Here is a 23253-nt window from a genome sequence, read left to right on the forward strand (position 1 = left end):
TGCACAAGGGGGCGCACGCGTCTGGAGTTCGTTTGCAGAGGCTGGAAGCCCTGGCACGCCCATTCTCTCTCTCTCCCTCTATCTGTCTTTCTCTCTGTGTCTGTCACTCTCAAATAAATAAAAAATTTTAAAAAAAGATAGTCATGGATTAATATGCAAATATATCATGAACCACATGCATGACTGTTCCAATGTAAGACACTGAGGATGATAACATTACAACATGTGTGCTAAAATTTTCATGAACAGCAAATCACCTTTTTGTAAGTTAGTGTCTTGGCCAGGATGACTTTTTTTTGTAATATCAACCACACTATGGTGAATAATGGATCTGACCAAGTTTTCAACACACAATTTCCTGGAGGCTACAACATCCTATTCCCATGAAAGAGCACTTGGCACTCTTAATCCCACACATACAACCCATGGGCTTCCTAAACATCCACCCATTTGGTTTCCTCTTGCCTATAGTGGTATCTCATTTTTTCCTTCTTTACAAACATCCTAATGTTGATACGCTCAGAATTCAATCCATAGGACAGTTACCCTCTGCCACCCACCAGTCAAGTATAAGCTTAGCAGTGAAGAGGGCTTTTATTTCTTCCCTTTACCAGTATTCCCACATAACTAGTACTGACTAAATAGATGCAGAATGAGCTGATAATCCTCTCAGCATCCAGGTATCTCAAGTTAATTTTCTCTAACCTTCTCTTCCTTTCCCGTCATTCTCTGCTCATGTTTAGGAAGTTTATAGCTCTTGCCCTTCCATCTACTACCTGACCACCATCTTGTAACTTTCCATTTACTGCCTCAGTTCTCTGTGTCCCAAAATTCTTCAGCTACATGGCCCTACAAAGAAAACCCTCCCATTTCCCCAGCGTCACAGTCTCCTCAAGCATGTGCAGCATCAACATGGTCTATTTCCATGTACTTATGTGGCTGCTCTAGCACTGGCCGTGGACAACTATCCTTCCCCACTATAGTGCAGAGGTCACAAACTGTTGACTGAATGTGTCTAGCTCTGCTGCTCTCCACCCTGCAATGCATCAGACTGACATCTTATGCCAAGAATACAGCTTGATCACTGGGGATTTATAATTAATCTTGACACCTGAGTTCAAAGCCTCTTTTTTCTTCTTCAATACTACCTTCATTATTCTTGACTCTTGACTATATAAAATTTAGAATTAGCATCCTAAAAAAAGATATGAACTCACACATATCCTGTTTGAATATTTTTGTTTTGTTTTGTTTCTAGGTAGAGTCTCACTCTAGCTCAGGCTGACCTGGAATTCACTATGTAGTCTCAAGGTGGCCTCGAACTCACAGCAATCCTCCTACCTCTGCCTCACCAATGCTGGGATTAAAGGCATACGCCACCATGCCTAGGTGTTTGGATATTTTCTTATTTTTGAAATAGCCCTGAATTTTAGTTATGTGGAATAAATTGACATCTTTGTTATAGTAAGACTTTCAATTTGTGGACATACTAACATGTACCTTTCACTTCCTGGAACTCAGTAATGTGTGTTATGTTTCCCTGTGGAGCTCCTCCACATTTTCCATTATATTCATCCCAACTCTACTGTAGAAGGTGAAATTTTAATTGTTATTCTATAAAAATGCAACTATCATAGATTGCCTTTTTACCCAACATATTTGCTAAATTCATTCATTAATTACATTTGTAAAATCCAGTGAGTTATCTGTAGATTTTTAAGTTTCTGCATATACTATCATATTGCAGTGAGAAATAAACATTTTATTTTTTTACTTCTACTACATATCTTCTTCTTGCCTAATTATGCTGGCTAAAATCCTACTAAATATAAGTGGACATAGTGACTATTTCATCTTCCTCCAGAAATGAAAAGCTTTCACCAGAACACATAATATTAGCTGTAGGATTTTTATAAATATGTTTTGTGACGCAAAGGAAGCTCCCTTAATTCTAGTTTGCTAAAAATGATCATACATGGCTGTTAAAGTTTTTGAATGTTTTTTTTTTCCTGAAGATATTGAGATAACTATACAGTTTTCTGTTCTATTCTAGTAAGGTGATAAATAACATGGGTGGTATTTTAATGTTAATCTAACCTTGAATTTTTGTTGTTGTTGTTTTTTCAAGGTAGGGTCTTACTCTAGCCAAGGCTGACCTGGAATTCACTACGTAGTCTCAGAGAGGCCTCGAACTCCGGGTGATCCTCCTACCTCTGCCTCCTGAGTGCTGGGATTAAAGGCGTGTGCCACCACACCCAGCTCCAACCTTGAATTTCTAATTCTTCAGTGGCAGTGTGTGATTTAACTTTATTTAGGGTACTCAAATGACTCATAGAACCTTGTTACTCTAGAGGCTTCCGAAGTCTGCTGCTCAACTGAAAGAGCCATCTAGGTGAGTTGGCATTTGACTAGGATGACTGGACTACCCCGGGTGCGTCTATGAGGGTGTTCTCAGACACCATCACTTAAATGGTGGGATTTCAATGTGGTAATGGCATCTAATAGGCTGGGCTCAGGTGGGAGGTAAAAGGCAAAGGAATGGCAAATTCCTGCTTTCTCTTCAGGAACCAGGACCTCCTTCAGGCCTTGGATTTCAGAATTCCAGATTATTGGAAGTTTAGATTCTGGGACTCAGATGAGAGGCCCAATAGCTCTCTCAAGCCTTTGTACTGGGTCTAAGAATTGCACCATGTGCTTCCTTGGGTCTGAAGCCTTCAGACCTGGACTAAGACATGCTACCAGCTTTACAGCTTCTCTAGCTTGCAGATGGCTTATTGTGGGACTCCAAAGTCGGGTGATCCAATGTTCCTAATAAATTATTTTTCATGTCTTGAGAATGAAATAATATTCTGTCAGTTCTGTGTATCTAGAGAATCCTGACAAAAACACACTGAATTCAATTTGTTAATGTTTTGTTAAATATTTATAAGAAATTTGGTCTATAATTCTTTTTTACTTCCAAAGTTCTTATAAAATTTTGGTGTCATAATTTGGCTACCTTTATAAAACATGTTTTTTTCTTCCATGAGTTAAGAAGTATGGCCTACTTTTCTATTCTCTTAAAACTATGAAAACAAAAGTTACTTCTCAAATATTTAGAAGACTCAGAAGGCTAGATAAACCAGCTACGTCTGTAGTTTAATTTTTGGAAAGGTGATTTATAAGTTAAATACATTTAACAAACATAAGACAACTCAAATTTCCTACTGCTTCTTGTATCTATTGTGATAAGTTGTGTTTTGTTAAGTTTACTCATTTCATCTAAATTTTTATTGGCATAAAGTAATTCATGTCATCTCTTTGATGTTTATAAAATCAGTGTTAATGTCCCTTTTTTATCCTTACTATTGCTTGTATCTTTGTTTTCTCTTTTTTCTACTTGATCAAGACTTATTAGAGGTTTATAAAATTTTATGTTTTATTCGGTGTTGATTTCTATTTGCTCACACACAGATATTTTCCTTTTTCATTTCCTCCTTAGGCTAACACGTTTTCATCTGGCATCAGTTGCTTCTGTCTGGAAAAGAAATACCTTGATGTGTTTATTCTGTTTCTCAAGTCTGCTGGCAAGGAATTTTGACAGGTTTTGTAAGTCTGAAAATACCTGTCTTTTTGTTTTCATTTCTAAAGTATACTATCAGTTAGTATAAAATTCTTAGCAGTGATTTTCTTTTAGCACTTTGAACACATTTGTCCCTATGACCTGTTTTCTTCCGTTGTCTTTTGTCTTCCTGTTACAGCTTTTAAGGACATAGGTTCTTCAGCCCTCTGCTATTACTAAGATTTCCCCTGGAGTCTGGTGTCCAGCACTTGACTCTTTTCTCTCTGGGTGGTCTCCCTTGGTTTGCTCCTCTTTGTTGTTTAAACAGTATGTTGACTAACACAGAACACTGGTATCAGAGAAATGGAATAATTGCTATTACTACCTGATATTGTAGTTCAGAAGCCTTTGGAACTAATTAATAGGAATTTGGAAGTTTGAAGACTTGGGCTAGAGAATCCCTAGAAAGAAAAATGCAAAACTTAGTAGGTGATTTTAGTGAGAATTCAGAGAATGTAGGCAGCAAAGACTATGCTCATAAAGTTTCAGAAAGGACTACTGGATTCACCTACTGTATTACATTGTGGCAAAGAACGTGTCTATATTTTGTCCATGCCCAAATTACAAAGAAGTATTCAGGTGGTGTCATGGGTACTGCCAGCTGCTTGTAGCCAAGTTTAGATGAGGACTGACAGCAAAAGCAGAGAGGTTACTAAGAAAAGAAGCACATGTAAAGTTAAAGGCAAGAAAAGTATGGCTGTTAGAGACTAGTGGCATATAAAAGAAGCCAAGAGGGGCAAGGGAGATTGTTCAGTGGTTAAAGGTCTGGGTTTGATTTCCCAGTAACCATGTAAAGCCAGATGCAGAAAGTGACCCATGTGTCTGGGGTTCATTTGCAATGGCAGAAGACCCTGGTGTGACCATTCTCTCTCTCCTTCTATCTCTCTCAAATAATTTTTAAAACAAAGAAGTTAAGTGCTTTTCACTGGGACAACAGAAAAGACACCTTGAGAACACCTCTGGAATCAGTGGGCCACTGCAGGGCCCCAGGTGCAAAGTCTCTAACTTGTTTGAAAGACTTTGCTTTGAGATGAGCACTGCGGGGCTCCTTGTCCACATAGGTTAGAAATGTTTCTCCACATTTAGCCATGCAGACAGAAGCTGCTGCGGTCACGGGAGTCCATACGACACGTGAGCTAGCAGCCATCCTTGACGTCATGTACATGATGCTAGTTTTGCAGACGTACAGTAGACAAGAGTTGTGGGTCATAAACACTTCCACCCATATTTCAAAGGAAAGTCAAAGAGGCCAGACAATGTGTGGCAACAACAGGATCCGTAAGGGGTAATGTGTGGAGCTGTGAAAATGAAGCCTAAGCTGCAGTGAAGAACTCAGGATGCCAGAAATGCAGGAACATGTCATTTCTGCTGAGGAAAGCCACAGGCTACAACTGCAGCCAGCCCAAAAGACTGGCAATGCGGGTAAATTGCAAAGCCATGGGGTGGGGCTGCCCAAACCCTCTGGAGTTCGCATGATTGCTGCACATGCCCCAGATGCTAGGCATAGACCCACAGGATCTAATGTTTGCTCTCATGGCTTTCAGTTTTTCTTTAGCATCATTATTCTTTTCTTACCTACATCCTTTTGAAACAGTGCCCTCTATGTTGAAAGAATGTAACTTATCTTTTAAATCTTTCAGGGCCTCACAACTAAGAGTTTGCCTTGAGTCACAAAACACCTTGAACTTGGACTACTGAACAATGCTGGGACTATTAAAACTTCGGAAACTCTTGGCTGAATACATTTTGCATTATGAGATGAACATGAGATTTTGGGGAGCTATGTGTAAGAGTGTCAATGCTTAAGAAGATGATTTGGGTCTGTCAAACTGACATCAGGTACACTTGTGATAGTTAATCTTGACTATAACTTGATGACTAGAAAATATCTAGATCAACAAAGCATACTTCTGGGTGTGTCTATAGTATATTCTAAAGAGTGTTAACTCAGTGGGGATGATCTGCCCTGAATATGGATTATACCATTACATAGACTGGGAGCCCAGATGGAATAAAAGGGAAAAAGGAAAAGACACACTATCATAATTTCATTTTCCTCTGTTTCTTCTCCCTTCTCTCCTTTCTTTACTTCCCTTTCCTCCCCTCCTCTCTCATGACTACCCTCTCTCTCCTATGAGGTGAGTTGCTCTACTTTACCATGCCTTCCTGCCATGATGGACAGAAACTTCTGAAACCATGAACCAAAATAAATCATTACTCAATTTGTTTTGTTCAGATATTTTGTCACAGCAACAAAAAGACCATTCAATAGCTGTTGACCTTGAATCTGTCTCCTTATCTGTAAAATGAGACTGTAAGGATCCTGAGATGATATATGTGACATGCAGTGTACTTAATACATATAATCTATGTTTGTTACCAATAGTTGTTGCTTGTTCCTAAGCTTCCTTATCTGAAAAACAGACATAATGTGAGTCTACTCACAGGGTTTCCTCAGTGAGATTAGTACCACAAAGATGGAACAAAACACAAGCCAAATTCCCTCTGTTTAACAGGATTATGGCCTCCTGATCTGTGAGCATGTGACTGCAATTCTGCCTCAGCCACAGGTTCCCAGGGTGACCCCTCAACAGCCAGCCATGTGTTTACGATGGACTTTAGACGGCAAGCATTTCACGTTGCCAGTGTAACAGGTAAATGCACAAGAGAAGCATTGTATAAACTAAAGAATTTACTGGGTGGGTATGCAGCTCAGGGTTAGTGTACTTGCCTCACATACGAAAGTACCTATGTTAATTAAAATAATTTACCTAAGCAGTCAACAGCATTAATACAATAGAAAGCTCTATTTTTAAAAGCATGTTGAGGAAAAGTGCGTTAAAACCACATATCAGGCTGGGATTAGCTCAGTGACATAGCAGTTGCCTCAAGTGCACAAGACCCTGGGTTTGATCTGCAGCATTACACATATGTGCACACATACACATATACTAATATTATTGCTAATAATGATGATAATGATAACTTTGTCAAATTCCCCAGTATACCTACTTTTGCTTTATGGCCTGACTCCGGCTCTTTTGACGATGTGAGGCTGTTGCAAAATCCACAAAAATTCCACACACAGGGGTTCTAGAAGGGGAGGTATTTGCATCTGTATAAGAGAAAAAAAGCAATTTTGTGCAATGTAAAGTTCTTTCAAGCAAAAAGTAAAGAGTAAAGCAATTATAACCATATATGCCAATCATACTCAATCACTTTTTAACTTAAAACTGATAGATGACTATGATAAATCATAAGGGGCCTGAGACTGTTGACTTTAGCTAAACTTGTAAGCAACAAAGCAAAATTTACTGACTGCTATGTGCCACCATAAACCTAGGAGTTTTAGATATATTTAAGAATATATATATAGGATATGATTCTCTGTTCTCACCCTTACCTATATTGAAAAATAATTTAAAAAAAGAATATAGTAAAAACTTAACTGTGATTTCACCTTCAGAGATTTCAGCTACTTACAGTAACCTCAGCTCTGGAACTATTACATTAATAATTCCAAAAATAAACAATTCATAAATTTTAGATTGTATTCTGGTCTGATGGTATGATAAAATCTGGCAATTTGGATAAGACAAAGAAGTCGTAAGGTGCTTCCTCAAAATAAAAAGATAAGTGCTTTCAACTTAAAGGAAGAAAAAAATCATATGCTGAGTTTTCTAAAGCCTATAGTTTAAAAGACATCTACCCATGAAAATATTAAGGAAAAAGAAAGTCATAATTTTGCTATAGCATTCTAAGCTACAAAAGTTGCAGCCCCAGCAGACTGCTGTAATTATTCTATTTTATTGTTCCTGTTGACCTATTACTATGCCTAATTTATAAACTAAATCTGATCACAAGGATACATGGAGAGAAGAAAATACAGTATCTATTGAGTTCTAAATAACCACAATTTCAGGCATCCACTGGGCATCTTGGAACACATTCACAAGGAGGAAGGGGACAACTATTCTAGAATAAAGGAACTGGAACATAAATGTAAAATAGCTAAAAAAAAAATAGTATGTATAAATAAAGATTAGATCAATTACTTAACCCATCAAAGAGGTCAAGACAAATGAAAGTGTGAGCATTTGCTTCACTGGGAGATTAAGATTTCCAAAGATGTGATGAACTCATCATTCAGTTGGCAAGAAATATTCATATTGTAATACAAAACTCCATCTTCTATCCTTCGTGATTATTTAGTGTTCCCCATTCCACTGCTCTTCCCTAATAGTCACCGTGGTCCCCTGTATTTATTTAGCCACATATATTTATTTTGATTATGTCTTTGTCTTCTCCTTCCTTTTGGACATGTGACAGAGTTTAATAGGAGCATAATAGACAATTCTATTGTATTGCAGTTTTATAAATCATCAGAATCCTTTTCTGTATATGCATTTACTTTTGATTCTCATGATAAATCTCAAGATCTGTGATGTAGAGAGTATGGCTCTGGATAATTCCATGGATCTGGATCAGGACACCAAGTTCTAGCACTACTCAGGTCTTGCTTCATAACAGTGGGTCACTTCACCTCTACACTTCTGATTTCTCATCAGAACATCCACTGTACAGGCTACCATGAGAACTAGGGTAAGCCATGTCCATGAGCATCAGTGTGCACCAAGATCTTCAGAGGCTCATTGTCCCAGCTTTAAAAATGGGAAAATTAGTACCCATGTTTGAATCATAGAATTAAGATGCAAATGCTGGAATACTACTGACTGACACATCTGAGGAAGATATCAACACTTGTAAATATTCATTCACCAACAGGTGAAGGTTTGTATTTTGGAGCTATATGAATTCTCCCAGACACCATGGTAGAGCTCAGTGTACTACAGAAAGGTATTTCTCAGTTTCCTATAGCCACAAGAAAAAACAAGGTTTTCATACATTCCAGAAGGCAGCAAGATGTTCCCACAAAAGAACACTGTGATAGCTGCAGGTAGACAAGCAGGATGAGAAAACAAACACCTTCAGGTACTGATGTGATTAAACAGCAGTCTCAGTAAACACTGCTTAGCCCTTAGTATATACCATTATGGAGTGTGTGTGTGTGTGTATGTGTGTGTGTGTGTTTGTGAGTGAACATATTAACTCGACAATTCTAAAAAAGGTCTTATTCTTAAGGCACAGAGAGGTTATGTAACTAACCAAAGTCATAGAGCTAGCCAGGGATGAGCCAGGAATTACAACTCCAGAATGAGTGCTATTAAGCATACTCTGAATTGGCTTCTATAGTTCAGAAAACTTTGTCACTGGGTTCACCCTTCCACTCAGTGCCGCTGCACTAGCTCAACACTAAGGACAGCCAAGATGGTAGCTCTCACTGTCTGGAGACCATTGTGTGTAAGAGTGACAAATTACTATATTAATCTGGTAAAGGCTAATAAGATCATGATAAGCATAAACACAGGAAATGAAAAGATTGTTCATAGATCTGTTGGGAAAATTGGGAACTTTGGGAAAGAAATCCTGCACCCTCTTCAGCTCAGGGCAGAAAGGATCCAAATACCCATAATCCCCCGTGTGCTGGTGCTATATAGTCGGGGCGCATTTTCACCCTATTGTCAGTTCATGGCACCAATCACTGGATCTTAGCCAGTCAATATAGTAAAAATGAGGCTGGGTCCTTCCTTCTGCCAAGGCCAGTATCCCTGGCCACAAAGGAGTATTTCTAGCTATCAATCTACAGAACACTGTCTCAATATCCACATTGCCAAAGAGATTTGCTACTTTTGCAGTGGACACAAAATAAATATGAATACTGGTTCTCCCAGGTTTCCATATGAATGCTTACACTGCACTAATTGCTAATTACAACTAACTGCATTTATAATTGATTACAAGATCATTTAATTTCCACTAATTTTTTTAACATTGTTCCATTTCACATTTTAGTGCTATCTTGGAACTAATATTTTATCAGATGCCCATCTCTTCCTTTAAATATTTTTTAAATATTTACTCCTATTCTCATAAGTAACTTATCATTCCAGATGTCAAGAATTTGGAGAAAATATACTCTTATTTCCACAAAAAAAAAAAAAAATCAAAGGAAAACAAAGGTGTAAGAGATAATGTGTTTCCTGACAGCCCCTATAGAGTGCTATCCCTGGGCCTCTGTGGGGCTAATCAAGCTGGCTGCCTATCTCATGGGTCTCACATTTGCTCTATGGGTGTTTTTGGACCTCTGTGGAACTAACTGGGCCTCCTGCCTCCCTTACAAGGCTGTCCTCTGCACTGCAGGGTATCCCTGGGCCTCTGTGGAGCTTGCCAGGCTTGGTGCCCACCTCAAGGGGTTCTCCTCTGCTCTGTGTGGCATCCCTAGGCCTCTGTGATTTTGACCTGGCCTGTTGCCCACCTCATAGGGCTCTTCTCTGCCTCTGCTAACATACAGCCTAAGTTTCCTGCTGACAACTTTGTCTGACGGAAACACAAGGAAGGCATCATCAAGAGGAACAAGAGCTTATGCATGCCGACTGCACAGGGGACTGACAGCACAGGAAATATGCAAAGCTCAACATGGAGCATGGTGACTGATGTCTCACAACTACCTCAGGCTTCAGTGCTGGGCAGCAAGTGGCATGCAGGCTCTGTTCACAAGATAACCCTTAACACGCACAACTCTTGTCATGAGATCTCTCAGAAGTTTGAGGCACAGGACAAAGTGTCAACTGATACATAAAATGCTCAGTGTTCCTTCTTGGTGGAACTCTGCAGCAATGTCTACATGGATCAACAGCACAGGGACCCCTGTGCTGAACATTCACCTACGTACCTGCCTGGGGTTCCTGTTCATACTCCATTCGACCTTGCTTCTGAAACATTTTTGAAGATAACTCGCCAACCCGTTCGTTTTCTGCATTGATGGCTTTTTGAATTTCTTGTATTTCCCTTTTTTGGGCCAAAGGAAGTTCTTCAGTTTTCCCTTGTGAATCAGGCTCATTGTTGCTATCATCATCTCCATCACAAACCTCAAAGTCATCTTCATAGTCCTACAAGCAATAATTGCCTTGTGGTACTCTTAAGACAAATGAGTTAAGCAACAGTCAAGGGAACCAAAATATATTTAAAATTGTTAAATAAAGTACTTATTATAGCTAAGAATTTACAATTCACTGGTTTCAATGATACTGGATTGTAAATCTGCACATACTGCTGCTTTTTCTTCCTAAAAATGAACCATACAATACAAAACCATGAACACTAAAAACTGTTAATCATGTATACATGTTGTGCTAAGAATATGAATCTCCACACATTTATATAGTTAGGTTAATATACATATATCCATGTTTGATTGAGTGCAATCAAACAATAAAATAACTTAATCGCTAAGACTGGTGGACATGTAGCAAGCTTTACTAGACAACAAGTAGACCTAAATCAAGATATCATATCATATCATATCATATATGAAGAAAAGAGAAAAAGCCACTGAATTACTATACATAAGATGATTTTTAAGAATAAATTGGGTGGGCTGGAGAGATGGCTTAACGGTTAAGCACTTGCCTGTGAAGCCTAAGAACCCCGGTTCGAGGCTCGGTTCCCCAGGTCCCACGTTAGCCAGATGCACAAGGGGGCGCATGCGTCTGGAGTTCGTTTGCAGAGGCTGGAAGCCCTGGCGCGCCCATTCTCTCTCTCTCCCTCTATCTGTCTTTCTCTCTGTGTCTGTCGCTCTCAAATAAATAAATAAATAAATAAAATAAAGGCGTGAGCCCATCAGCATTAACACTTAAAAAAAAAAAATTGGGGATCCCTGCTCCAGAGGGTGCACACAAGGAAACACCACCCACTGAAGATCCTGCAAGGACAAATACTTGCTTCCCCCTCAATAGAATAAAATGTTTCCCAAGATGGGTAGACTACAATGCAAAAAAAAAAAAAAAAAAAAAAAGTCAAAAACTGAGAAATCACCAAGGATGCCTAGCCCCACAATGGAAACCTCCAAAGACATCATAGAAAAATGAGTATAAATTCAATCCCAAAATGAAAACAGAACAATCAATGTGACCTGCTCAAAAGAAATGCTAAACTGGAAGCAAACCATCAAAGAAACCAATAATTACATCAATGAAATTCAGCTGAATCATCTCTTAGAGCACTGAGCTTTTGACACTAGGTTTAACTTATTGAAGAAAATGTAAGAAGCCTCAAAACAGATATAAATGAATGGAAGATAAGTCAACAAATAGAATATCTCAATAACCAGTTGATTATGCTTAACAAACACTGATCAAATGCAAGAATGAATTCCAGGAAGCATCAAGAAACTCAAACCTCAAACTGAAACTGTACCTCAAAAAAGAGATGGACACCATGCAAAATAACACAACAGTAAACAATAATCAAATAGAACTTATAAAACCTCTCTAGAACTCCTCACTAACACTCATGTGGAAGACAGAACCTCTGAGCTGGAAGACAAGACAGAAGATATTGATCAGGAGGCCAAAAACTTTGCTAAGTTAAAAACATAAAGTGAACAGAATATGGGAGAACTGTGAGATATCCTAAAACTGTGGGATACCCTAAAATTCCTAAAACTACCAAACATCTGGATCATAGGTGTAAGAGAAGGAGAAGAAATCCAAACCAGAGGCATAGCGAACAGATTCAACAAAATTATTGAAGAAAAATTTCCCAGTATCTTGAGAGAGGCCCATCTGATACAAGAAGCACACAGAACATCAAACAGACAGGACCAAAGAAGAAACTTTCCAAAGCACATCATACTTAAAACTCTTAGCAATGAAAACAAAGAAAGAGTGTTAAAAGCAGCAAGAAATAACTCACAATATACAAAGGCACTCATATCAGAATTACCTCAGATTTCTCAATGGAAACCCTGAAAGCCAGAAGGGCCTGGAATGGAACCACTTCAAAGTCTAAAAAACTATAGCTTCCAACCCAAGCTACTGTACCCAGTAAAAATATCCCTCATAATAGATGGTGAAAGGAAAACTTTCCATGAAAAAAGTCAACTCTATGATTATATAAACACAAAGCCAAACCTGGACAGAATACTTCTCGGAATACTCCACACAGAAGAGTCAAACAACCAAACTCAAGAGCCTACAAGATGATGATCACAATAACCAAAACTAGACCAGACTCAAAAAAGTACAAAACACAAGAAGACACAAAACTCCATAAAGCACCCCATCATGGCAAGGGCTAAATCATATCAGATCACAATGCTTTAATGCTAGAAATTAACAAGAGACACATCAGGAATTCCACCAGCTCCTGGAGACTGAACAACACACTTTTAAACAATGAACGAGTTATAGAAGAAAACAAAAAAGAAATTGTAAAATTCCAAGAATTGAATGATAACAAAAACACAACACTGCTCTTCAACATACTACTAGAAACCCTACCCCAAGCAATAAAACAAGAAAAAGGAATAAAACAGGTACAAATTGGAAAGGAATAAGTCAGATTAGCCTATTTGCAGATGACATGATCCTATACGTAAGTGACCCGAAAGTCTCCATCTCAAAACTTCTAAAGGTGATTAATTCCTTCAATAAAGTGGCAGGATACAAAATCAACACACAAAAATTAGTAGCCTTTCTATATGGAAAGGACAAATACATGGAGAAAGAAATCAGTGAGGCTGTCCCATTTTCAATAGCAACAAAAAAATTAAGTACCTTAAAAAATTAAATACCTTAGAATTTCACTAGCAAAGGATGTGAAAGACCTATATAAAGAAACTTAAGAAAGAACTCAAGGAGAACTTGAGAAGATGGAAAGATTGCCCATGCTCTTAAGATAGGTAGAATTGATACTGTAAAAATGGCAATTCTACCAAAAGCAATATACAAATTTAATGCAATACCAATAAAAATTCCAGTAGCATTCTTCACAGAGACAGAAAACTGATCCCAAATTCATATGGAATGGCAGCAAGCCTCAGAAATCCACACATATCCTCAGCAAATGAAACACCTCTGGAGGTATCACCATACCCGATTTAAAGCTATATTACAAAGCCATGGTAACAAAAACAGCATGGTACTAGCATAAAAACAGAAATATAGATCAATGGAACAAAACTGAAGACCCAAACCTTAGGTCAAGTAGCTATAGCTACTTGATCTTTGACAAAGATGCCAATAACACAGACTGGAGAAAAAAAAACATCATTTTCAATAAATGGTGCTGGACAAATTGGATAGCCACATGTATAAAAATGAAACTAGACCCACTCATCTCACCAAACACAAATTCCACTCCATATAGCTAAGAACTGGAATCAACCCAGGTGCTCATAATTGGATGAATGGATAACGAAGTTGTGGTACACTTACACAATGGAATTTTCCTCTGTAGTAAGAAAAAAATGATACAATGAAATTTGCAGAAAAATGGACAGACACATAGAAAACTAACACAATCACAGAAAAACAAATGCTGCATAGTCTCACTTATCTGTGGTTCTAACCTGTACCAGCTCAAGTTGAAGACATACCTGATAGGCAACTCAAGGCCCAGACGACAGGGATGGAAGGGTTTCAGAGGAGGGAAAATGAGAGGGGGGCGGGACAAATACAAAGCTAAATCCAAAATGAACTAGTACCATTGTACCTTGTAGATAAGACTAAAAAACATAACCCTCAAAAGGTGTAAGGGGAAGCACCTGAAAAGAAGTACACTGGAAAGGGTAAGATGAAGCCTAAGTTTAAATTTTTCCCCCTCTGGCCTGTAACTCCCAGTACCAGAAACTGGTTGCTACCTATATTGAGCTATTGATTGGAGAGACCTACAAGGTCCCCAAATAAAGACAGGTTTCTGTCAAAACACTTGATTACCTGCCTGAGGCAAAAAGTAAGATCCTATTGGAGAGACCTGGTTGGAATCTGGAACAGAGCCAGTCCCCAGACACCCTGTCTAGTGCTGGAAAGTACTACATGAGCTACTGAGGGAAAGTGGTCAACGGTCTGAGCAACCAGAGGCCTGAGCTACTCAGAAGCAAACATGCTGACAGGATATACATGCCAATGCAATAGTAGCACACAGCCTTGGTGGGTAATTAATAGCTTTCTTTTTAAAAAAAAATATTTTTTTTGTATTTTTTGACAACTTCTATACTTACAGACAACCACCCATTGTATTTCCCTCCCCTCCCCCACTGGAGTTTTATTGGCTAAGAGATTCACTCAGTGTAAAGAAACACATATCTAGCTGGGCATGGTAGCGCACACCTTTAATCCCAGCACTGGGAGTCAGAGGTAGGAGGATCACTGAGAGTTCGAGGCTACCCTGAGACTCCATAGTGAATTACAGGTCAGCCTGAGCTTGAGTGAGACCCTACCTCAAAACAAACAAACAAAAAACCCATATCTGGAATTGGGAACCAGATCAGATTCCTATGGAGACAAAGATTATGTTCTCCAGTGTCGAGCTCTCACTAGTCTTTGGCTAAAAAATGCAGGTTACAGACATCAAATTCACCCTATATTAATAATACTTATCCCATTTAAACTATGCTGACTTCACTCTCCACTGGAGATTCTGTTCTTCTTTTTCAAAAGGTAGAGAGACCCAGGGAGATATGAGACTTACAATCTACCTACTTCAATAACAAGTCCCTTGACCCAAGGAGACATTCGACCCCTGGCACTTCAGCCAAGCCACAGCTGAAACCACAGAGGAATTGGGGAGATGAGCCTGAGTGCTGCTGCCATGCTACACCTGACAATCAGCACCAGGGTGTAGGAGACAGACCCTGAGGATACTCAACATCTACCAAAGCAGAGATTCAAAGGCTCCTAAGAGCTCATCACTGAAGTAGATTTAAAACTTACCCACCATGGCTCAGGGAATTTTGCGGAAGAGGGGGCAGAAAGACTGTAAAACCACAGGTTGGGACATTATGCCCAGAGGTATTGCCTCCCCCACTAAATGAGAGTGATGCTCCCACAACCCATAATCCACAACCCCATAGGGAATAGCTGCAACCCCACTGAGGAGGGTCCCCAGCAGAATGGGGGCTGGGATGAGGGAAAAAAGGGTACTAACACATGATGTATCCATATAAAATATGTTGTTAATAATAATAATAATTTAAATTAAGAAACTTTTAAAAAGAATAAATTGTTAAACTGGGGGGGATCAGTTTTACACATACTTCAAAATCATCTTCAAAACTGGCTGAATAGTCATCAGCTCCAGCAGTCTCTAGATCAGTGTCTTCCTTTTCAATTTCCTAGAGGTTAAAAAAAAAAATCAAATATGAAACAAAAAAAAATTCAATCATAAATTTAAGTATTGTTAATAGGCTAAAAATGTGTTTGTTTTCCAAGGTTCATGTGATGGTGCTATTGTTTTTATTTATTTATTTTTGTTTATTTTTATTTATTTATTTGAGTGCAACAGACAGAGAGAGAAAGATTCAGAGAGAGAGAGAGAATGGGCACATCAGGGCCTCCAGCCACTGCACGTGAACTCCAGATGCATGTGCCCCCTTGTCATACGTGGGTACTGGGGAATGGAGCCATGAACTGGATCCTTATGCTTCACAGGCAAGCACTTAACTACTAAGCCATCTCTCCAGCTCTGACGGTGCTATTTTAAAATATGTTTATAAGTATAACGGTATAACTTAACTTTGAATTCTTCTTCTAAGGAATATCCTTATACTATACATTTTAAAAATCTATTAGAGAGGATTTTAAAAGTTTTTACTAGAAACAAATGATACATGCCTAGAAGATAGACATGCTTACCCTGATTGAAACATCACATATGTATACATATATCAAACATTATATGATATCCCATTAACATGTACAATCTTTAGTGTTTCTATAGATCAAGTGAAAATAAATCAATATTTATCAAAAAAATTTCAAGTGTACAAAAAATAAAAATAAAATAAAAGAAGGAAATGCCACTCTTATTAACATAGGTAAAATCCAAAGGGGAAAAAAAAGGTTTAATAAACATAGCCTTTTACATAAAATTCTTTAACTCCAACAGCAAAACAAAATGTATTCTTGGGGCTAGAGAGATGGCTCAGTGCTTAAAAGGTGCTTGCTTACAAAGCCTACCAGCCTAGGCTGAATTCCCCAACCACCCACATAAAGTCAGACTGCCTAGTTGCAAGACATGGCCCCAGAATTATCTAAATTAACCCTTGGAGTCATTTTTTCAAGAATGACAAGCCGCTTCTAAGAGCAGACCCTGAGAAGCAGGAGACTAACCCTTGTCATTTCGAAACAGTAGGCTAGTTGCATCTATAGCAGAGCCTGGGATTAGAGAAAGAAAACTGGCCAGGCGTGGTGGCACATGCCTTTAATCCCAGCACTTGGGAAGCAGAGGTAGGAAGATGGTTATGAGTTTGAGGTCACCCTGAGCCTACATAGTGAATTCCAGGTCAGCTCGAGCTAAAGTGAGAACCTACCTCAAAATAAATAAATAAATAAAAGGACTCCTGGAGTCACCTCAGGGCGAGCCCGCTGCATACACCACTGCTGCTGCTCTGATTCTCTGCAGCTTTAGCTCCCATTGACAGGGATTCATTAGTATGTTTATTGAATTGCCAAAAATAGTAATACCTGAACAAGTTGAACACTGAATAGACAAAGGGCAATGAACTTTGTGGATAACCCTTAAACATGTGTTAAAGGAAGGGATTGATGGGTGTGACCGGCCCTCTGCTGATGCAGAGCACACACACTCCTAGTCACAAATGTAACCATGCTAAGCTCTGCTGATGCATTGCACACACACTCCTAGTCACAAATGTAATCACACTAAGCTCTGCTGATGCAGAGCACACACACTCCTAGTCACAAATGTAATCATGCTAAGCCCACCTGTCCTCACCAGCAGATCTGTGGCAGTTCTGTGGGTAATTTGTTACTGATCCCATTGTCTCCAACGTCATAGTTAGCACTTCTCACACATGCACACTGATTCTGGGTCAAGAATCTAACCACAGGGCTGGAGAGATGGCTCAGTGGTTAAGGTGCTTGCCTGTGAAGCTTAAGGACCCAGGTTTGCGTCCCCAGGACCCACATAAGCCAGATACACATGGTGGTGCATGTGTCTGGAGTTTGTTTGCAGTGGCTAGAAGCCCTGGCTCACCCATTCTTCTTCTCTCTCTCTCTTCCTCTATCTGTCTCTTTATTTCTCTCTTGCTCTCAAATAAGTCGAATGACCCTGGTTCAATTCCCCAGGACCCACGTTAGCCAGATGTACAAGGAGGCGCACGCATCTGGAGTTTGTTTGCTGTGGCTAGAGGCCCTGGCGCGCCCATTCTCCCATTCTCTTTCTCTGTCAAATAAATAAAAATAAAATATTTTTTTAAAAAAAAGAATCTAACCAGGCTACTAAAGAAATTGGGCAAATATTAAAGTCAGTCAGCATCTCTAAACATTCCTTGTCAATATTGAACATCTGTCCTATTCAGGCCAAAGATACACCAAGGCAGAGGAAACCTAATCACATTGCTTTATTACATGGTTATAAGATTAACTTCAGGGCAAGTTACAAGTCAGGAATCTAAAAAAAATTTCACAGTAATATTCTCAGAAAAGTTATTTATAAGGTCTATAAGAATATTAGCATAGTGCTCTATTCATAGCAGCTAGAAAATGGAACCAGCCTAGATGTCCCTCCACAAATGAATGGATAATAAAGATGTGGTACATTTACACAATGGAGTTCTATCCAGAGGTATATAAAAATGAAATTTGCAAGGAAATGGGTGGACCTGGAAAGGATTATACTAAGTGAGATAACCCAGGCCCAGAAGGGAAGGAGGAGAGGGAAGGACTTGAGGGGATAGTATTGTATATATGTAAGTAGAAGAACAGATTTCAGGAAGGGGAAAAGGCCAGGGGAAGAGATTGTGTAAAATGAGGGTGAGGGGGAAGGTCAATCAAAATTCAAATTATTCTGAATAAGACATATGAAAACCTACCTTTTTGAATAATGGTACATCCAGAGCCATGGATTGTTACTAGAAAATTTTCAGTGCCAGTGAGTTATTGGCCAGGGAAGTCCATGTTGTCTCTAAAACATTATAGGCTATTGCCAAAGCCCTTGGTTTCCCTTGAGAAACAGATAGTAAGACTCTATTGCTGAAGACTTCATATGCCTAAGCAGAAAAGTCACTGAGAAATCAAACTGATGCTGAGCAGAAAACCTCCCTATAGACCAGCCAACTTAAGGCTGGAAAAAGCTGCACTGTATGTAGCCCTATAAGAGACAGAAGTTACCAGAGATGAAAACAGCAGAAATTGGAAGCCTCAAGTTTGGGCACACAGGCCAAATGACTGAATAAGTGCAATAGTGGCATGCCTGCTCTGGGGGAAACCAACTGCTCTCTAATTGAACTGAAGGCCTGCACTATGGGAGGGAATACATGGCTGGTACTGAAAACCTAATCAAAAGCCTATAGCAGGGGAGGTCATGAGCCTTAGGGTATAAAGCCTGCTCTAGTCTGGATAAGTGCATATATTATTCTCACCAAGTTGCCCTGAAAGCACTACACTTAATGTTCATACTCATATATTAATGCTACTCTCACTTCTGGATCGAGAAGCTTCTCTTTTCAGATGGTGATGACCACTGGGATGATCCAAAAGGCAACAAAGTGCTGAGAAGGGAAGAAGGAGTGTCCAGCACTGAAACACCTCAAACCCTCCAAGGCTCAGGGTCCACTGTGGAAGAGGAGGTAGAAAGAATCTAAGAGCCAAAGGAAGGGTATCACTCCTTATAATGCAACTGTCCAGACAGAAATTGGCTTTGATATCCATGACCACCCAGTGCCTGGCAATACCTACACGAGACCCTCATAATAGAAAAAGATGATGACATCAAATTAAAAGAGAGACTAATAGAGAGAGGGAGGGAATATGATGGAGAGCAAAGTTGTGAAGGGGAAAGTGGGGGACAGGAGGGAAATATCATGATTTACTGTCTGTAAGTACAGAAGTTGTCTATATATATATGCGTGTGTGTCTGTGTGAATACATACATACATACACACACACACACACACACACACACACACACACACACACGAATGAAATAGATCCTTTTTTAAAAAAAATATTGAGCTTTGGGAACCAGAAAGATGGCTCAGCAGTTAAAGGTGCTTGCTTGTAAAGCTTGCCAGACTGGAATTCAATTCCCTAAGTTGCCCATGTAAAGCCAGGTGGGCATTCATTTGCAGTGACAAGAGACCCTGGTGTAACCCTTCACATGTAAAAATAAATAAACTTGAAAATCAAATATATACATATTAGCACAGTTATTTCCCATATTTCATTCTTATAGTTCATTGCCAGTTTGTTCTGATAGTTCATTCCCACACTGGACAGGCATTTGTTTGTAGCAGCAAAAGACACACACACACACACACACACACACACACACGTGAAAAATACATAAAAATATTTTTAATTTATTCTTTTACAACAAACTGCAAATAGGTAGCTCCCGTACTTTACCATGAGTGCACTCCCACCAAAGCTGTACCCAAATTGCACCATCACAATAGACCAATAGAAAAGCAAAGCCGTTGGCCCAGGTCTGGTCTGCACTGCCAGATTCCATGGTCCTGGCACACTGCTAAGGGGACCACAGCATTACTGCTCATCCTTCCATGGAGCGAGAAAAGGTAATCGAGATCCTCCTAGCCAGGCACCTAGTGCCAGAGTGCACTGACATTTTACCATACCTCCACAAGTAAAGTGGATATCCTCTGAGCTCTGTGAGAGAAGACAGGCCCCGTCAGGCTCTGGGAGTTTTGGGAAGTCTCATAGCACATCAAAAGGCTACCTGTGTTTGGATCTCATGGAACGAGCAAGAATTTTGCAGAAAAATAAGATTCTAGGAAGGAGACATGCAGCACTTGTACAGAAAACTCCTAATTTCCCTCAAAAACTATTCCTCCTAGAAACTCAACCAGCCAGGCAAGATGTACATTCCTGTGCAACAGTGACACACAGACTATGGGGATAATCAACTGCTCTCTACTTGGCTATGAGGCTCACTCAATGGGAAAGAATTCATGCCCGGTAGTGAGAACCAAGTCAGAAGTCCATGGATCAGAAGATCATAGATGCTACAGGGAAGCTTCCTCTGTTTCTTGGCTAAATAGTGAAGGACGGAAGAAAATATAGGTGCCACAGAGTGGGAGAGTACAGTCTGAGGCACTGCCCCTCCCACAGGGACTAAGTGAGAAAAGCAACAAACATCACAATTCTCACTGTACATAAACACAGCACTGAACACAGGAAAACAACCACATGAGGACACCGCCAGTTGTACACTGATACTAACAGGTGTCTGGTAGACTAATGTAATCTTCACTCATCATACGTCTCCTCAACTTCTCCTTGAAGCACTCTAGGTAATATGTACATTGATGATTTGGTCTCTTTCATCTAACTTGTATAAACTGTTACCATGAAATCATCAGTCAAACTTAGGTTTAGCTAAAGTCTGTATTATTGTGTATAGTCAACTTTTACTCCAATTCTGATGACTTTTGCTTCTCATATGTTGGGGCTCTCATTGAGTCTATATTCATTGAAGATGTTATATCTTCCTTCTTTACTAATTATTCCATTACTATAAAATACCTATCTCAAGGTCTATTTTGTTGGATATTGGAATGGCCACTCCTGCTTTCTTACTGGTGGCATTTAATAGCTTATTTTTGTCTTTTTATTTATTTATTTATTTTGAGGTAGGGTCTCACTGTAGCCCAGGCTGACCTGGAATTCACCATGTAGTCTCAGGGTGGCCTCAAACTCAAGGAGCTCCTTCTACCTCTGCCTCCTGAGTGCTGGGATTAAAGGTGTGCACCACCACACCCAGCTATGTGTTTTTACTTTTAATTTAGCTATATCTTTTAATCCAAAGTGGGTTTCTATTATGCCCGCACCATGACCACACAAATAAACAATCTACAGCAACCTGGTCTCAATCTTGTTCTCACCCAAAAACCCAACTCAGACACAGCTTATCTTGTTTATAATAAGATCCGCATCATTTTAATATAGGTGGTCTTACCTTCCTTTTGGACTCTCTATCTTTTCCATTATTCCTTACTAAATTTTCTGCAAGCCTAGAAAGCAAATGTGATCAAAATCAAAATTTTTCACATCACAATGAACTTTTATCAAGACATTAATATGATTACAAACAACTAGAAGGGATGGAGGGATGGCTTAGGAGTTAAGGCATTTGCCTACAAAGCCAAAGGACCAAGGTTCGATTCCCCAGGACCTACGTTAGCCAGCTGCACAAAGGGGCACATGCATCTGGAGTTCGTTTGCAGTGGCTAGAGGCCCCAGCATGCCCATTCTCTCTCTCTCTCTCTCTCTCTCTCCTCCTCCCTCATTCTCTATCAAATAAATAAAAAATACATACATACATACATACATATACACACACACACACATATATATTTTTTTTAAAGAACAACTAGGCCGGGCGTGGTGGCGCATGCCTTTAATCCCAGCACTCGGGAGGCAGAGGAAGGAAGATAGCCGTGAGTTCAAGGCCACCCTGAGACACCATAGTGAATTCCAGGTCAGTCTGGGCCAGAGTGAGACCCTACCTCGAAACCCCCCCCAAAAAAAAAACCTAGAAGCTGGAAAACTGTTTTATTCAAACTATAAATGCTAAAGTATTCCTCACATTTTTACTATTTTATCAACAATTCAAGATAGAAATATCTCCAGTACACAGAAGAATCTGCATTCTGTCAAAATTTTGTATGTGTACAAATTTCTATTCTTTAAGAACCCTAGAAGTTTTCTATAACTCTTAGCTAATCAATCCTGAGTACAATTTTATGCTAAATAGTATTTGCATTTCCAAAAGATTTGTATTGAAATCTTTTCTATTTTTAATATTTTATGTTAGTTGAGACCTAAAGGTTTTCAAGTTTAAAAATGATTCTTGATTTTTACAGTTTCATTTGAACCAATTTAACATAACATGTAGGTTAACCACTTAAATGGAGCCTCACTGTGCATTTGAGTAGATCTTAAGGTTAAAAATCTGGGAATTGGAGCTGGGCATGGTAGTGCACACCTTTAATCCCAGCACTGGGGAGGCAGAAGTAGGAGGATCACCATGAATTCAAGGCTACCCTAAGACTACATAGTGAATTTCAGGTCAGTCTGTGCTAAATGAGACCCTACCTTGAAAAAAAAAAATCTGGGAATTGATCCGGGCATAGTGGCACACACCTTTAATCCCAGTACTTGGGAGACAAATAGAAGAATCACTGTGACTTTGAGGCCAGCCTGAGACTACATAGTTGATTCCAGGTCAACCTGGGCTAGAGCAAGACCCTACCTCAAAAAAAAAAAAATCTGGGAATTGGACTTATTAGGTCTAAGTTCAAGCTTTATTCAAACTTAGGAAAAAATATGGACAAGATTTAAGTTTTTCTAATACATCAAAAGAAAATATTAACTACAGTTGTCAGTTATATAGGGCAAATATAAACTCCAGTGCTCAGGGCTTGGTGGTGTTAAGCACAGTAAAACCTTAGGTTCAGTCTCTGGCACTACAAAAGATAAAATTTGAAGCATATATCCAAAACATGTTTACACAAACTCTAGTCTATAATCTTCATGAAGTAGGTAGGT

At 39.3% G+C, this 23253-nt stretch overlaps 1 protein-coding gene across 2 annotated transcripts in view; it reads right to left on the reverse strand.

Annotated features, from left to right (window-relative positions):
• The window catches only part of Dync2i1 (dynein 2 intermediate chain 1), an 80838-nt gene that overhangs the window by 30295 nt on the left and 27290 nt on the right, over positions 1–23253 (reverse strand). For both annotated transcript variants that reach the window (XM_045160767.1, XM_045160768.1), the window contains exons 6-8: positions 15759–15836; positions 10395–10611; positions 6614–6716 (exon numbers count right to left, since the gene is read on the reverse strand). In XM_045160767.1, the coding sequence (XP_045016702.1) occupies positions 6614–6716; positions 10395–10611; positions 15759–15836 (398 nt within the window). The remainder of the gene's footprint in view (positions 1–6613; positions 6717–10394; positions 10612–15758; positions 15837–23253) is intronic.

The sequence above is a fragment of the Jaculus jaculus genome, chromosome 10, assembly GCF_020740685.1.
Source record: "Jaculus jaculus isolate mJacJac1 chromosome 10, mJacJac1.mat.Y.cur, whole genome shotgun sequence".
NCBI lineage: Eukaryota > Metazoa > Chordata > Mammalia > Rodentia > Dipodidae > Jaculus > Jaculus jaculus.